At 43.6% G+C, this 18,046-nt stretch overlaps 1 protein-coding gene across 1 annotated transcript in view; it reads right to left on the bottom strand.

Annotated features, from left to right (window-relative positions):
• ADARB2 (adenosine deaminase RNA specific B2 (inactive)) overlaps positions 1-18,046 on the bottom strand; it is a 442,544-nt gene that overhangs the window by 287,959 nt on the left and 136,539 nt on the right. The window contains exon 2 of the mRNA XM_054991693.1: positions 4,170-4,304. Coding sequence (XP_054847668.1) covers positions 4,170-4,304 — 135 coding nt within the window. The remainder of the gene's footprint in view (positions 1-4,169; positions 4,305-18,046) is intronic.

Below are 18,046 nucleotides of genomic sequence, written 5' to 3'. Positions count from 1 at the left end.
CCAGTGACCAGCAAGAGGCAAGCACTCTGAAAAATCCCCAAAGGTGATCATTAGCACTGAGTAACTGTCACTAAACATTAGCACCAGCAGCGGTCTGGAGCAAAGGGAAAAAGCACAATACTTTAAAGGCAAGACCCAAGTGGCACAGCCAGCAGTGCAGAAAGGAAGAAAGAAGGAGGGGAAACTCCGGTTGCATTAATGTTAGAAACTCTTGAGACATATTGACATGTATGTACGAGAGCAGTGCCTGTACCTTCCCATCTAGGACTACTGCTTTGTAGATCAGTACCACTCCCACCCCCCTGTCATGTACAGAGACCCACTAGAGGCTCGATAAATGCAGCCAACTAAACTTACTTGCACGATGCCAACACAAAGGGAAATGTCTATAAATAAGCAAATAATTTTGTAAGGAGTGCTCCAAAACTGCCCCAAAGGACAAGAATAGTTCATATGTGTTTAGAAAAGAAATATGGGCAATCTGGGGCAATTTTTAGTTTTGTTCAGGAGACAAATGTAAGAATCCAAATAGATAAAATTCAGCATGGGAATTTCTTGGCTGATGTTTTATTATGAATACTAGGGTTACCAGCTCCAGCTTGGGAAATTCCTGGAGATTTGAGGGGCAGTGCCTGGGGATGGTAGAGTTTAAGGAAGCAAGGAAGCTCAATGGGGATGTAATGCCATACAGTCCACTCTCCAAAGGGGGTATTTTTTCTATGTAGTCTGGAGATTAGCTGTAATTCTGGGAGAACTCCTGGCCCCACCTGGAGGTTGGTAACCCTAATGGATACAGGAGTTGAGCACTTTTAAGGTCAGAGAGGGGAGAAGGCTGTAGTATAAATTCATATGTTGGATTCAGAAACATTGGCAGCTATGCTAACAGTCAGCTGTGCAAATAATACATTGGTAACAATGCTCGCTCTTAAAATGAACAAGACTCAGGCCAAAGAAATTTGCCTTTGTGTTCCTGCAGCTTACCCTCTCCACGGAAGCGCATATATTTCTTTGTTCTTTCTTTTGCTGAAGCAGCAGAAACATACCCAGCGCACATGGGAAGCAGGTCCCAAAGCTAATTTTCTAGCTATCCCTCCTCTTAGCATAATACTAGTTCTGCCTTTGGTGCGCATGGGCCACTGTGCCTGGTAGAAAAATTAAGAGGTTTTAATTTCCCCTTCACCCTCAGTAGACATTGTTCAATTCGCCGCATGTAAGTGCTTTGCAGGAAGGCTCCTTATCTCTGAGTATTGCAGAAGAACGTTCTGGAGCAAAAGCATCCGAGCTGGGCTTCAGAGTTAGAACAGCTGTCCTCGAAAAGAGTCCAGCTGCTCGGCAGAGATGCATTATGAGGTGAACATGAGTATTTGTGACTACTGAAAAGCAGCACTGATGTAATATTCTGCTTGGCCCAGGGCTAAACTGCAGAGCTTTCAATTATGCCACAGGAAGGAAAGCAGTCCCAACAAGCATTGGAAAGGGCATACAAACATGTAGCAAAAATAGTCCAAAAGGAAAAGAACAACAAATTGTGTTTTTAAACCAAACGGCTCAAGCTAAGTCATTCCATAAAGGGGAAGGAACAGGCCCCACAATTAAGAGGTTGGGTATATTTGTGGGTAAGCCCACATTAAAATTTCTTTTCCTGAAGGAGGGGAGTGTGTGCATGTGTGAAGAGAAGAGCACGTATTAAATTAGGACTTCCAACCATCATACTGTGGGCAACAGCACAGATGAGGCATCATAGAAGAAACTGCAGGACAAGATCCACAACTAATTACTTCTCTAATATAGAATCATGTTGGCTGCGATAAACAGAGAATACCAATAGCATTTTCAAAAATGTATCAGCTAAAAGCTTTTCCATTAATTTATCTCCATGCCCAGAAAACATACCTGGTTACATTCCTATATACCAGAGAATGGCACGAGACCAAGGCTTGCAATTGTAGCAGTGCCTCTTAACGATGAGTCAAAAATTGGGCCAAGTCAGCTGCCATGTGGCCAAGTGTATTCTTTGAGCTGAGTCTGAATTTACTTTGACTCAACCTGAATTTTAGCAAGTCCAAATTTTAAGTAAATCTGTTTCTAGTTTCGAGTTCTTATCTCTGCAGATGAGGCAGGAAGGAGAACTGAGTTTAGGGTTAGATTCTGCAATTCTGTAAGGAGTTAAATATCAATAAGAAACCTTGGTCAAACAAATCAGTGAAACATACATTTATTTGCAAGATGAGATTTCTGCATCACATGCAGATTTTAAGATACTCTAGAAACACACATGTGCATGCACACACAACAAGAGCAACTTCATTCATACTGAGGAAAATCCCTTTGCAAGCAAAAATTTGGGGTGGCAGGTGGGATTGCCATATTTTGAGTGGAGGAAGGAAGTTAAGAGCACCTTTCCCAACACTTTGTGGATACCGTCTTCCCCTTATATTTCCATACTGTTCTGAGATATTGGCAATTATTATTTAAGTCAAAAGGGAAAAAGAAGAATAATTTACACCATCCATCATTGTTTCCTTGCATGAATAAATTACAAGACACTGCAGCAAATCAATTGTGGGGAAAGAAACAGCCCATGCCAAGCGCAGTGCTTGTGTGTATAATTTCCTTAATGTTTTCCATCCTCATACATCAAAACTACAGAGTGAATTTGGCAAACCTAATGCAGGAGAAAGCTCATTATCCCAAGGTCTTGCAGGGCATCTAAAACCAAGCTGGAGAGCCAGACCATGTAACAGAGAAAAAGAGGGGTGCCTAATTCCCCACTCCAAGCACAGACTTCAAACCCACCTGGGCCAGCTTGCACCTCCCTGCCTTCGTCTTTCATCATGAAGTCATGAAGTGTAAATGCTTTCTAATCTGGTATCAGCTAGACTTTGGAGTATCTGAACTCAACTTCTGTTAGCAACTTTGGACGAATTACAGGGAGCCTAACTTTCCTCTGAGCTAGCACTGCACCATCTAAAGAGGTTTCCTTCGAGACACAAGCATGGGCACGCAGCTACGCTCTGAAGATTTCTTCCTACAGCTCCATACTGTTTTCTTACACATATAAAACCCGCTTTCACTTCAAGGGAAGGTTCAAACCACCGAGGACAGGATGACTCTGTGGACACATCACACCCTCCAAATCCACAAAAGACTGGTGGTTTGGAGCATAAAGAGGTTTGTCAGTTTGTTCCATCAGCTTCAGTGCCTTTGATCATCCATAAAGGCAGAGGAGATGAAAAGTTTTGATGCTGCCATGAAGAGTAGGATTTGAGGGGGGGGGGGATGTTATATTACTGTTGAAGGCATAGAATCTCACTTGCCCCAACATTGACTTTTACATGCACTTTTATCTGTGCATTGATAGGTTTCTGAACCCTGGTAGTCCACACTTGAGAACAACTCATTATCAGCTCTGCCTATGCAATGAGACTTCAAGTTTTTGTGGGGTCCTTGACAAGAGACATGCAGTGCCTCCACAGGCCAGGAGACGTGAAACTAAATTCACTTTTCATGTGCTATATACAATTTCACTGTCACTTGGACATAGGGTTGCCAGGCTACCACTATGGCAGGAGCCCTCCCACTGGCAACTCTTGTTGCCTGCTGCCAAACTGCCACTCAGAGAACCTGGTGATTTCTAGAGGGGTGTGATGTCAGTTCTGAGTTTGCCCAAGAAGTGACATTATGGTCACATAACACTGGTACCCATGTCCCTACCTCCTCAAGCTCCTGTTGGTAGCCAGGCATTCTGAGTGGCAGTGGGAGAAAAAGTTCTTTTAAAAAAGAAACAGTGTTGCACATTACATGACATCACTTCTGGGGAAAACCTGGAAGTGATAACATATCACTCTAGGAATTGCTTGAAACTCTATGGTAAAACCAGAGAATCTGGTGATTTCTAGAGGGGTGTGATGTCAGTTCGGAGTTTCCCCCAGAAGTGACATTATGGTCACACAACACTGGTACCCATGTCCCTACCCCCTCAAGCTCCTGTTGCTTGCCAGGCAACCCCGTCTGGAAACAATGTTAACAATACTATCATAAGAGGACGATGGTTATTTTTAAAAGACTGTTTTTTTTTATACCCAGTCAATGTTATACACTGATCCATTATACACAAAGGGTGGATCTTCACAAACATTTTATGGTGTGAAGTTCACTTAAAAACTTACCACGTGGAGGCTCTAAGTATGTGGAGAGGTGGTTGTCTGTTGCCTCCAGCCATGCGGTGAGCTGAGTGTTACAATGCTCCCGCAACCGCTGGGCAATCCGAGGAAGCCGGGTGTGAACCCACCCTGAATTTTCTGCTGTTGGGCAAAAGAAACATTGCTCTTATCAGAGTATTATATACATAAATGAAGAGAGGGTTTCTTCAGATTTGATTCACTTTTCCTTGTGTTTTCATGGCATATTCCTACCTTCCCCCCATTTCCATGCTGTTTCATCTCATATGGGCCAAAACCTGATCATGTATTGTGCTTAGAATCATAGAATTGGAAGGGACCTCCAGGGTCATCTAGTCCAACCCCCTGCACACTGCAGGAAATTCACAACTACCTCCCTCCCCTCAGTGACCCCTGCTCCATACCCAGAAGATGGCAAAACAACATCAGGATCTCTAGCCAAAATGGCATGGGGAAAATGGCTTCCTGATTCCAAAGTGGCGATTGGAATTACCCTGGGCATTTAAGGAGGGGTCAAAAACTAAGCACTGATGTAACTCTTCCTGCCCTCCCTCCTTTGCAGCAAAGCCTCTGAATGGTTGAAGAGGTGTATTGTATATGGAATATTCAGGGAAAAATACAGTTTGCAACTCCGGTCTTGTGAGGGAAAAGGAACTATGAGTTTGTCTGGGACATTAAACTCAAGATGCTGGCAGGATGAGGACTGTGAAGAGATTCAACAAGGCTGATAGCTAAAGGAACCCTGGCAAAGCAGGGTGGAGCAGGAAATTTTCTGACACAGAAAAATTTCCAGAAAACATTCTACTGATATATTGTCGAAGGCTTTCACGGCCGGAGAACGATGGTTGTTGTGGGTTTTCCTGGCTGTATTGCCGTGGTCTTGACAATGCCAAGACCACGGCAATACAGCCCGGAAAACCCACAACAACCAAACATTCTACTGCTTTATTTTTCCATGGAAAATTTCCCATGTCTAAAGATTCATTGTTTTATAAAATTAGTAACAATGAATAGATTCCATCAGCAATACCATAACAGGCAATCTGGTAGCTTCAAAGTTGTAATGGATGTTTTTCAAGTGCTGAGAGATTACATGCTTATTTTATTGACTTGTGAACTAGGGATAGGGGTGTAAAACCACAAATACATATAACAACACAGACCCCCAAAAATCAACTTATGAATTCACCTGATTGGCTGTGCAAATCAAACCAAACCAAATCTGAAATTCTTATTTATATGTCATCTCTCATAAGGTGGAAGAAATATTGTAATCAGCAATCTCACACGGAACTAACGAGTAATGCAAGTGATAAAGTGTCCCACTGACTTCCACGGACAAGAGTTAAATTAAATATTGAAAAAAAAAAAAAACAGATGAGTAGACAACTGCAGCCAGGGCACATCATGCACCATTTTGGGGGGGAGTGTGCTAAAATTATGTGTTAACAGTTTTTGTTTCTTAAATTTGAAAAGTGAGGGAAGTACATGATATATTTATGGTCTTTAAACAAGTATTATTGTTTTGGCAATAATAAGCAAATATTTAAGCAAGTTTATCTTTGAGCAAAGCTACAAGAGAGAAATTACACAAGGAGGAGCACGTGAAGGGAGTCTCACTGTTAGCCAGGAAGCTGAGTTTCAAAAGAGATTGGAAGGCTTTGTCAATTTCCCCTTTCTACAGAGCCAGGGAGATCCCAGCTAGGAAGGTTGGTTAATTTCCTCTTTGCCTGGAAGGCTCTGTCAGTTTCACCTCCCCTTCTAAGAGGCAAAGAAGAAATAAACAAACCTTCTGAGCAGGGGTCTCCCAGGCTCTGTAGAGAGGGGAAATTGACAAAGCCTTCTGGTTTCTTTTAAAACTCAGCTTCCTGCTAACGTTGCAACTCCCTTAATGTGCTCCTCCTCATGTAATTTGTCTCTTGTAGCTTAGCTCTTTATCTTTAAGCAAATATTATTCCAGTAAAAAGAATTTCTGTATTTGTTGGAATATAGCATTTAAAACAACTAGATTTTTCCCCTTAATGAAATATTTCATTTGTTCCTATCAGGACATAAAATTAACATGAGCTATATTTTTAAAATTACTAAATAGAAGTCAAAGTAAACATGGAAAATGAGTTCACTGGTTATTTAGGGCACTGGAGATTTTTCTAGGAAGTTTGGTGGAAATTTTTCTGATTCCAGTTTTCCTGGGAAAACCCTCATCAGTCACCCTGGGGCGAGAAGACTAAAGAGGGGTGCAGAGCAGGCAGTGGACTGAGAAAGTTCCCAAGGGAATGGTGGAAGGATAAAGGCAGAGGTGACAGAGAACCAGCTGGAATTAGAAGTTGGGGCTCTGAAGAAACATCAAAGCATCAAAAGAAGAGGGGCTACTTCTAAGGGGGGGAAGGAGAGAGGAGAGCTACAGAGCTGGTCAAGAGATGAGATGACAAATTGGGACGAGACAGGCAGTGAAAATCAGGGACCCGAGAGAATTATTTAATGGGAGAAAGTACTGCAGTTGAAAGCAGGAAGCCTCTAGGAGAAAGCAGAACCCCCCCAAACTAAAAGTAGAACTGGGATTCTTGGCAGGAAGCAAGTAGACAGACCAGCAGAGGAAGCTGGGAGGGTTGGGGGGTTTAGCCAAGGCGTCAAAAGAGGTTAATATTTGCAAGAAGAAATCTGTCCACCTAGCCATTTTATCCCTCCCTTCCACCAAGAAGCTCAAGCAAAGTACACAACTCTCTCCTTGCTTTATCCCCAGAATAACTAGGATTGCCAACCTTCAAGCGGAGTCTGGAGTTCTCCTGTAATTGCAACTGAACTCCAATTCATAGAGGTAAGTCCCCCTGGAGAAAATGGCAACTAAGAAGAGTGGGCTCTATGGTGCCACATTCCCTCTGAGCTACCCATCCTCTCTCTGCAAGCTCCACTCTCCCCAGGCACTAACCCCAAATCTCCAGGAATTGCCTAAGCTAGAGTTGGCAACCCTAATGATAAACCTCTGAGGTAGATCAGGCTGAGAGAGTGTGACCGGCCCAAGGTTCCCCAGTGAACTTGGAGGCAAAGTGGAGACTTGAACTTGGATCTCCTAGTTCCACCATTATACTACACTGCCAGTTGTGGCTTCTCTTGCCAGTGTAGCTTTGTGACTTGGCTACCCTAAACAGTAAATTAACCAAGAAGCTCTCTGTGTGTGTGTGTGCGTGTGTGTGGGGTTGAATCTCATGATTTGGCTTCATGACATACTGGCTGACTACCCTTCCTTGGCAAGAGCAAGAGGGGAAAATTCATCCACTTAGCCTAGCTTGAAAAGAACCTGTCTGAGGTTGGGAGGCAACACTGGGGTGATTCTCTGGGAGACTAAATTAAATGTAACTGCTGCTCTAGGAGCTGGCAGGTTTGATTTGGAATGGAGGATGCTGTGAGATAGTGATAAGTGAACGTTCGTCACCAAAGGGAATTAAAAGGCTGCACTTTGGTTTAATGGAGTAAATTTTCTTTCGCACTGCATCCATTAAGGACACTTTGGTGGCAAAACATGTAACCTTTTAAAGTGCAAAATTCTAGGTTCCATGAATGCTGTGAGTTGGCTTTCGCACAGTGTTGGTGTGGCGTTTCATGGAGGAAGGGCTTCCAGCTTCACTTCATGTACATTTTTAAAAAGTGGTAGAATTATGATTCATCTAGATGCTAACAAGGGCTGTTTCATTTCTGAATGCTCATGTGGAAGCATATGAAACACAGAACAGAAGAGTGTCATGTAGCATATTCAGGGTGCATTGCATAAATCTGGAATTAGCTGCAGGCCTTCAAAGCAGGGTTTAAGTTTCCTAGTTCACAGGCAAAAGCTAGGGGCTCAGAACTGGTGACTCGTTAAGCTGAGTGTACCACACTGGCCTCTTGTGGGAGACCATCATGTCTCCTATTTGCAAAACCAGGGAGTTTATCAAGCCTTTGGAGGCTGCATTGGGCTTAATTGTCATAAATTGGTCTAACTCCAAATTGGCCTGAGATTAAGCTGTTCCAGGATAGCTTAATTTATTTTGTAAATAAATGGATAAATACAAATATTCACTGGTACCTGCCAAAAGGAAGGAAAATATATTTTTAGGTGTTAAACTGGTTTGAATGATTGCTATATGCGGACACCCACCAACACCTGATTATTAGTTAAATATAGAGGGCTGAATTAAGCATTAGGTTATGTATGCTGTAGATCACAAGCCCACAACATTAGGACCAGAGTTCCAAAGTTGGATTAATTAGTTGTTAAAAAGCTTTGAAAAAACATTTATTCAAGGCAGAAAAAAAATTAAGTGAACATTTTAATATAAGAACTTACATGGTTGGTAGGGAACATGTATAGAATAGCTATTCCCCCTTCTGCAAAACGGAGAATGCTACTTCTAAGATGGCACCTGCCGCAACACATTTGTAATGTTTTCCTGAAACTTTTTTTGCTTTAAGGCCAGCTGCAATATGTACAAGCATCATCTAAAAGCAGTGATTCTACTCCTAAGCAAATTGATGTCAATTTAATCACATGGATCTGAATTAATCAGCTGACTAAGACACCTTTGATGACCTGTACATCCTAATTAGGACCAATGCCTTGGTGCAATGACACTGCCTGTGGGTAAGGTGGAGCCTGTTATAGCCTCTGGTGGACGAGGGACAGATGGGGCAGGACAGTTTCATGAAGACTGACCAGCTCTGAGGCAGAACCAAAGATAAGAAAACGCTTACCTGGCTGGATACAGATCAAGATGGGTAGCCATGTTAGTTTGTCTGTAGCAGTAGAAAAGAGCAAGAGTTCAGTAGCACCTATAAGGCTATAGCAAGAGTCCAGTAGCACCTATACGGCTATAAGGGTACGAGCTTTCGTGAGTCACAGCTCACTTCTAAGAAGTGGACTCCTGCTCTTTTCTAGTGGCTGGATACGTTTTACAGTTGGATCAAAAACATGGCATTGCTTTGATATGCTAATACTTCCCTACTGGCTAAGCAGGTATGACAGGCTTTTTGCTCCAGAGCACAAAGTCCAAATTTGCCAGGACTCAACGGCAACTTTTTTTGAAGCTGCTGTTGAGTCACTGCTGATGTGTTTTATATGTGTGCAGAAATCGTACTCCTGTACTGCTTCTCTCCCTCACATTTCCCTTCCCTGGGTACTGATTGGTCCCCCTCCCCTTAAACTAGGGGAAATTTGCAGCACTGACATTCGGGCATTCTATGAATTTAAGGACAATGTCCATCCTGTTCCTGATGGCAATCCACATTCCCCACTGATCACTTCTTGGGTTTATTTTTTTATTTCCTTTCTTTACAACTGCAGTTCATGTTCACAATGATTGGAAATGGGGATAAGGAACTTGTCTCAAGAATCTGCCTTCCTCATCCTAGAACATGGTCATGTGATGTGAAAATACCTATAAGAATGCCATTTTGTTTGGGCAGCAGAATTTTTACATTTTTCTCTGGCAGAGGTGCCATTTTGTGCCAAGCAGACAATTCAAACCACACCAGAGCAATCTGCTAGCAGCTAGTGGAACAAGTGTGAAAAATATTTTGTAGTTTCCCCCCAGAACTCCACCGCCAATTTCCTCTGTGGAATTTTTTTAAAAATGTAGGCATGGCACTGCTCAATCAGCAAATACAGGGGCAGGGAGAAGGAGGGGGATGGTGGGCACACTGGGTTCCAACACTGCAACATGATGATGCATATTCTGGAATTTAAAAAAAAAGTGACATGGGCTCCACCCCCACAAACAGCACCTCAAACAGACACATCTCAACTTGAATAAAAAAGCAGACATCAAATCACTTTGAGGTCATGCAGTGTAGAATGCCAGGAGCCCAAACTGATCTGGCATCTGTTGGCATGAATACTCAATATTTCGCGTTTTCCCCGTCGCGATCCGGAACATGGCAGCATGAAGCGCCTTCCGGTTCGTCGTCTGGAATCGGCCCAGGTTCCTTCCCCAAATCTCCAGGAATTTCCATACCCAGAGCTGCAACCCTATGGCTGGGAAGAGTAGAGTCAAAAAGCCAGCAAGTCCATGCAGTCACCTCCAGCAGCACACAGGGCTATGGGCAAGTTCACAGTCCTGGCAGGTACATATAGAACCTCAAAGTTTAGAAGCTATTATTTCTGTATTGAGGCTGTGCACAAACACCCTGAAGTTTGTTGCACAATGAAAATAAAAAACATAGTATACCACCCTGCAATTAAGCAGCACATTCATGACTCAAAAGTGCTTTATCTTTACAACAATCCTGTAGGTAGGCTAATATAATTTTATATGGGGGGGGCTGAGAATGACGGGGGGGCATCTAGTGAATTCATGGCAGAGGCAACATTCCAACCAGAGTTCTTAGCAACTATAATAAACTTTATTTTTGAAGGGCTATGACTGTGCACATCACAGTAGCTGCACAGGCAGCACTAGAGTGCACATGCAGTTGGTACCTCCAGCCTTCCCCAGCCAGACACTAACAGCCAAGCTACAAGTGACAAAAGGCACAGGTTGGACACTTGTCAGCTTCCCTCAAGTTTTGATGGGAAATGGAGGCCTCCTGGTCTTGCAGCTTGGCTCTCCATTTAATTGAAGTTTACAGAGTGGCAGTCTGTGGGAGGGAGAACATGCGGTCAGGAGAGGAGTGCAGGCATTAGACTCTCACCGGGCACCCCCCCTTCCCCTCCACTGAGTGTGTGTGTGTGGGGGGGGGTGTTTCTGTAAACTTCAATTAAATGGAGAGCCAAGCTGTAAGACCAGGATGCCTACATTTCCCATCAAAACTTGAGGGAAGCTGACAAGTGCCCAACCTGTGTCAGGCGTCACTTGTAGCTTGGCTCTGAGATTTCCTCTGTAATCATTTGGGGTCTGTATGAGGTTGGCTTTGCATTGTATTGAACATGCATTATGTGGTATGGAATGAATCTGTAACCTACATCCAGGAAATATAAAAACAGATTTCTTTTCTGCAAGCAGCCTGTGTGTATTAGGGGCCACAGTTGAACTTCACTTGAAGATACTTCAGCAATTTTCTTCTTCTTTTTTTTTGCAAGAGGGTGGGTGGGAATAAGAAGGATGACTTCTTGAAAACACGATGATCCAAAGTAAAATCCAAAAACAACAGCAATGTAATACCCTTTTATTAAAACCCATCAAAGTACCACAATACAGTACGTGCTCCCTGTTTACTGTTATTTTTGGTTCAGTCTTAATAAAAAAGGTACTCAATGGCTTTTGTTCCTGAAAATAAAAAAGCAAATAGGAATACTGACATGATGTCTTTACTGCACCATATTAGTGACCTTAATATATTGGGCCCGGAGAGTTCTCGATAGATATAGAGGTGTCACTTTATTGCTGATTACGGTTCATCAGATTTTCTGACATTTGAGCTATAAATTAAATGGAAAGTACATTTGTAATGTGAAGTCCATGTCTACTTACTTAATCTAATCAAGCCTCAAATACTTGCTTTAGCAGGCTAATAGCCTCTTGAAGAAACATGGGGCTGTTCCACATTTCATTTACATGATGGATGGCATGGGAAGATGGATTAAATAGTAGATGAGTACCTTGGGACATGTGTCATGAATATTTCAGCTACAGGCAGACCTCTTTTGGAGACCACAGAACTCCTATGTTTAATATATAAACAATGAGCTCTTCAGCAGTCCATAAGAAAAGTTCTACTGGATCAGACCAAGGGTTCAGTCAGCCTTGCATCCTGTTTCTAATGCCAGATGCTACAGGGAATTCTACAAGCAAGGAACAGAAGAAAAGGGCTCTCCCCTGTCCCCAGTATACTGCTGCTGACAACACAGGTTTCATTTAGCTATCATAGCAAACAGCCATTGATACACCTTTTCTCCATGAATTTGTTTATTCCCTTTTATGATAAGAACCCTTTTCAGTCATTACATTTTTGGCATCCCTATCCCATGTACCAGGAGAGTGTGCTACCTGTGAACTGCTCAGTACATGCAATTGCCCTTTTGTGTGAATACAGCAATGTATTTGCGGAAATGTGTACTTGCAACAAACCTGGGTTTCCAATCATGAGTACAGAAGTTGGAAAATACAAATATTGCCCTGTCACACAAAATGGTGATGCCATATAAATTGCTCTCCAGGACAGATGGGGAACCTAAAATGCTGTGGCAGTGAATTCCATTGGATAATGACACAATCTGGGAAGGACTACTTCCTTGTCTTTCCAATCAGTTGTCAGTGGGTGCCTGACACTGATGAGAAAAGGAGACACAAAACTAACTCTGTTCATTTTCTCCTCACCATTTGTGGATTTTTTACAAACCTATAACACAAACACAAGTCAACTTTTTTCTCACCTAAAAAGCCTCCAAACACTTTAGCATTTCCCTGTCAGGAAAATGCCTGAAATTCTCAATAATTTCCATTACCCTCTTATTAATGTATTTGAGATGGAGTGACCAAAACTATAGGCAAAAATTGAACCAGGACGCCAGCATAGATTCAGATTTAGGGTGGGGTGCTGAGAGGGAGGCCTAGAAAATATATACGTTGGATATCTACATTAAACCAGATGAGATATTGGAGATCCATATTTGGATTCACTCGTCTCTTTAAAATTCTTTCAACACCAGTAGATTTATCAGGGTGTTTGCTCTGAATCAGATCAAAAACAGCTACTAGAGGACGTATTGTGTAGCCATTTGTGCTGTACAGGGCTTTTTTCTGTGGAAAGAGGTGGGGCAACTCTCACCTGGGGCAACTCCTGGGAGGAGAGGAGCCCTAGTTACCACATGTGCGCGTGCGCAGCGCACACTCCTGGGACAGTGCAATGATGTCACTTCCAGGAAGCAACATCGTCGCACAGGCCATGGCTGCCCCAGGAATGCTCCCGTGCTCCACGGGGCCCCTGATTCGGCCAAAATCATGCCAAATTTGGCTTCGACTGGGCCAGCACAGGCCCAGAATGGACTGCTGTAGAGTGGGAGAGCACTCCCCCGCCCAGTAGCGGCAAGATCAGGGCAATTTCAAACCAAAATTGGGCCAAAACATGCCCCTAACGGCCCAGATTAGGCCAGAAACGGGATGCTGCCACACAAGAGAATACTCCCCTGCCTGGCAGCAGCCCTATCCTGACCGTTTAGGGCCCAAAATGGCCAAAAGGGGCCCACTATGGCCAGGATTGGGCTGCTGCCGGGTGGGGGAGTGTTCCCCCGCCTGGCAGAGGCCCGATCTTGGATATTTCGGGCCTGATCCTGGCTATTTTGGGCCCGAATTGGGCCCAAAATGACTGAAAGGGGCACAAAATGCATAGGATCAGGCCCGAAATGGCCTAGATTGGGCTGCTGCCAGACAGGGGAGTGTTCTGCCACCAGGAAGTGGCATAATCTGGGCCGTTTTGGCCCCAATTCTAGCACAAACAGGCCCTATCTGGGATGAACTGGGCCCCAAAAGATTATTTGTGTCTATTTTGGCCTGGATCAGGCCCAAAACGGCCCAGGTCAGGTCGGTATTGAGCAGGGGAAGGTTCCCCCGCCTGGCACCAACCCAATCTGGGCAGTTTTGGCCCCTGAAAATGGCCATTTTGGGGCCCGTTTCAGCCCGGATCAGGGCCGAAACGGCCCGGACTGGGACAGTGCCGAGGCATCAACCCAATCCAGGCCATTTTGGCCCTGATCCAAGCCATTCTGGCCCCCAATCCCGGCCAAAACAGACCCAAAATGGCACAAATGGCCATTTTGGGGCCCGTTTTGGCCCAGATTGGGGCCGAAATGGCCAGGATTGAGTCAGTGCTGGGCGCGGGAGGGTTCCCCCACCCAGCACTGACCCTATATGGGTTGTTTCATCCCCAATCCGGGTCAAAACGGGCCCGATCCCAGCCGAAAAGTCCTCTAAATGGCTGAAAATGGCCATTTTGAGGCCCGTTTTGGCCCAGACTGGGGCCGAAATGGCCGGGATCGGGTCGCAGCCAGGTAGGGGAGGGTTCCTCTACCCAGCATCGATCCATTATGGGCCATTTCGACCCTGATCCTGGCCAAAACGAGCCCCAAATGGCTTAAAATGGCCATTTCGGGCCCATTTTGGCCCAGATAGGGGCCAAAATGGCCGGGATTGGGTCGGTGCCGGGCGCAGGAGGGTTCCCCCACCCAGCACTGACACTATATGGGCTGTTGCATTCCCGATCCAGGCCGTTTCGGCCCCAATTCTGCCTGAAACGTCCCCAAACTAGCTCAAAACGGTCAGACAAAAATCTTTAAAATTACCACTCACGTGGGTATTTTTAAGAGGTTCCGGAATGCTGTTCTGGAGCGTTCTCCATCAAAAAAACCCCTGGTACTGTAACAGTTTTCCAATGTAACCCCCTCCTCCAAACTTTCCAAAGTGGAATAAACAGCAGTTTGGATATAGTTTTCATTAGGAAAATGGCACTGAAGAAGAGGTTAGTCCCCTTCCACTCCATATTCCTGATTCAATTTCTCCCTGCCCCCATTCTTGCAGTCATTTAAAGAAACCCAAAACCTAGTTACAGATCTCCAGCATCTTATTCAGCTGACCCCTTGGTATGATTCGTACAGAGAAAGAGATTGCACCACGATGTAGTGTCAGCATTAGCAAAGCTTGCCATGCATTGTCAGGGTTGATGGCAGGTTTTGCCCTGAATGCAACAGAGAGACTTTCATCCTATCGCTTTGTATGTTTGCACTGTATCATTAATGAAAGAAGGCAGTGAGTGGCCTTGTTCGGTATCACTGCCTTGTAGTCAATGCAAACACTGAAGTGTTAGTTTCGGTTTAAAAAAAGAAAGCCTTCTACAAGGCATAAATTGAATGATTTCTCCATTGCTATCATTTACATTTTAATGAGTTCTAAAACTGAAATGAAACAAGTCAAATGAAATCAGTATATAAACCACTATTTTTCATTCGAATTGGAATTATGCAAAATATTATGGTCGCTCTCGACAAAAGACATTATCGAGCTTCAAAACAATGTGTAGGAACAATAAATTTTCTTAAGTGTGCACAGTATGTAAAAAAGGACACCGGTCTGGCAGTTTTGCAGAAATGAATGAGACTGAAAACACCTTTTACTAGCCAGCTCAGAGTTACTAAAGATTAAATATGAAAACCAGTTTTCAGGTTGTGACTGAGGGCTCCGAGTGACACTATTTCTGCCTTTAACGTACACATACAGCCTTAACTATGCTCCTCCTCTTTTATTATTATTGTATATTGTTTATTTACTGTATTATTTATTTTTTAAAAGAAAACATCCTGCACTAATATAACCAAACTTTTCCAATCAGTAAAGCTCAGTTCTATGTCCAGGCTCTGTTCTAGGGAACCGGACCACATGCCAGCTTCATGCACAGAGGACCCCTAAACATTTGGAGGGAAGGGGAGGGCCCAGGAGGCTTGAATCCAAACACCCCCACTCCACAGAATGCCTGGGCTGTTGGAAGCTAGGAAAGTTGGTCATATTTCTATCGGAGTCCCCATCACTGGCAATGTTCCCTCTAAGCTTTGCAGTGTTGTGAGCTAAAAATCTACTTTGTGAGCCGAAACAACAACTTTCATTAGTTTTGAGTGCACCTCCTTTTTAAAAAAAATTACAATCAAATTGTTTTGATTACAATCAAAACAATTTAACAATAAAAGCCATTGGGTGAAAGGGCCACAAAAATCAGAGTATACTTCTGTATAAAAATGGATATGTCCATGCTGATTACAAAGGGGTAGTTGTATTAGTCTGCTGCTGCAAAATAAAGCAGACACGCAATGGCACCTTAAAAACTAGCACGTTTATTTCAAGATGAGCTTTTGTGAGTCAGTGCTTACTTCTTCAGCCTCCTTCTGCGCCAAGGCCAAGTTAAATGATGCCTTCACCATGGTGGCGGCTGAGGCGCTACTTCCTCTCCTCCGCTCTCTGGGGCTGAGGGGATCCTAGCGATTTCAGGCTTCATGGGTCAGGCCAGACCCGATCACTCAGCTCTGCTCTGTTCCCCAGCTAGAGAGCCAGCAGTGGCTGGAGGCGCTCTCTGGCACCACCCTGGGGGCCAAACCAGCCACAGCCAGGAAGGGAGAAGTGGGATGAGGCTCGATCCCTGCTTCATCCCTGTAGGGCCCACCTACAGATGCTGGCTTAGTGGGAGGGCGGGGCCGCCTGAGGGTTAATATCTGTGAGCTACATCTGAGAAGCTGTGAGCAGAGGAGTCAGAATCTGTGAGCGATTGCTCATGTGCTCACATTAGCGGGAACACTAATCACTGGGAAATGAGTGTTCGCCAGAGAGACTTACATTGCAGTCTCTCATTTCTGGGTGGGAGGAGCATCCTTCTTAGTTACTAAGCACTGCTAAAGATTCCAGGTCCACTCCTGACATCTACTCCTTAATGGGGAGAGGCATGGACTTTTCCGGGCTAAGCTGTGGAGAAAGAAGAAGATGATGCCATGACCTGAGGGATTCCCAATCCCACACAGTTTGCCAGAAAGAATTCTCCTCCACTGAACGCGGCCTCAGCAGCCAATCCATTTCATTCAATACAGGCAGACATGGCAATGAGACGCTTATTCATATGTTGAGAGGCAACATGTTGAGAGAAACATCACTGCATGAAGTATCCCAATGATCTGTACACATGAAATATGTGACAGGTGACCTATGGCAAGAGAAATTATTAAAGGCAAAATGGGCAATGTGAGTAGCGGTAAAAAAAAATAAACCTTTGAATCTGAAATGAAATTTCTTGTTAGCTTACAAGGAAAGCCAATATGCCACACTGCAGACCTGATATCAAGTTCTATCAGGAAGAGGCTTTGGTTAAGTGTACTTGGTACAGGAGGTCGGAGAAGTTCCTCTTGGCCCAAACTTTTTGAAAATACACCGAGATGATTCTGGTGTTTTCCTTTTTTAAAGTTCAAACTTGATGTCATCTTCTTTTAAAGCTGTCACTTTGGAAATATAGCAGTGTTTCAATTTAGCCGAGATATATTGAGAAGGAGGAGGAACCATGCACACAATTTTAATGTGTTTTTCAAGGTCTACTGCTGTTTGCTGTATTTGTTTTTAGCTAGAAGAGAAAATGAGATGGGAAACGGAAAGAGGAGCTGGGTGAACGGTTTATAAAATTAGTTTGAACTTGCCTAAACTGAGAGGTTTTATGCATCTAAAGTTTCATTTCTCTTTTGAATTCTAGGTTTTGCCTATAGCTCTTCTATTGTATCTCCTCAGTATTTCACTCTTTCCAAAAGGAAATTCTCTCTAAGCTTTCGGGAATTTGCATATCCTGCCATATTACATGCAATAAGACCAGGATCAGACTTTTCCTTTTCCTTGGGCTGTATTTCGCAGTGATCTCAATGAATTATACAAATTTCAAACTGGAATGTGGGTGGGTGGTAAAAAGTAGCAGCTAAATCATAGCCCAGGTAACATGGAAGAACTCCATCAATTAAAAGCACAAAGCTAATCTCAGCCCATGCTTCAAGCTCTCCTCTTGATCTTGTTTATAGAACATTTGATAGAGGTGAGCCAAAACACAACTATGAATTAGATTTGTGTAGCCTATATTTATACTGGCAACAGTTTAAACCATCGTTGGTTGCGGAGCTGTACAATTTCTTATCCTCACTTGTTTGACCTGAAAATCTCCATTTTGAAGTTGTTTTTCTCTTGCACAAACTCAACCCCTGTGAAGGTTTTCTCATCAAATATACGCACTTTTCAAATATTACTTAAAATGACATACACTGCACACATAGATTGTATATATGCATAGGCTGCATGTGAACTGCATATAAATCACATTAATACCAGAAATGGAAACGGGGAAACTGTTCAGAATGAAGACATGCAGAGACATTTATCTATTCATAACTT

Source organism: Eublepharis macularius, chromosome 11 (assembly GCF_028583425.1).
Source record: "Eublepharis macularius isolate TG4126 chromosome 11, MPM_Emac_v1.0, whole genome shotgun sequence".
Taxonomy (NCBI): domain Eukaryota; kingdom Metazoa; phylum Chordata; class Lepidosauria; order Squamata; family Eublepharidae; genus Eublepharis; species Eublepharis macularius.
Note: the sequence above shows the minus strand (reverse complement) of the source record. Positions and strands in the feature narration are given on the sequence as shown.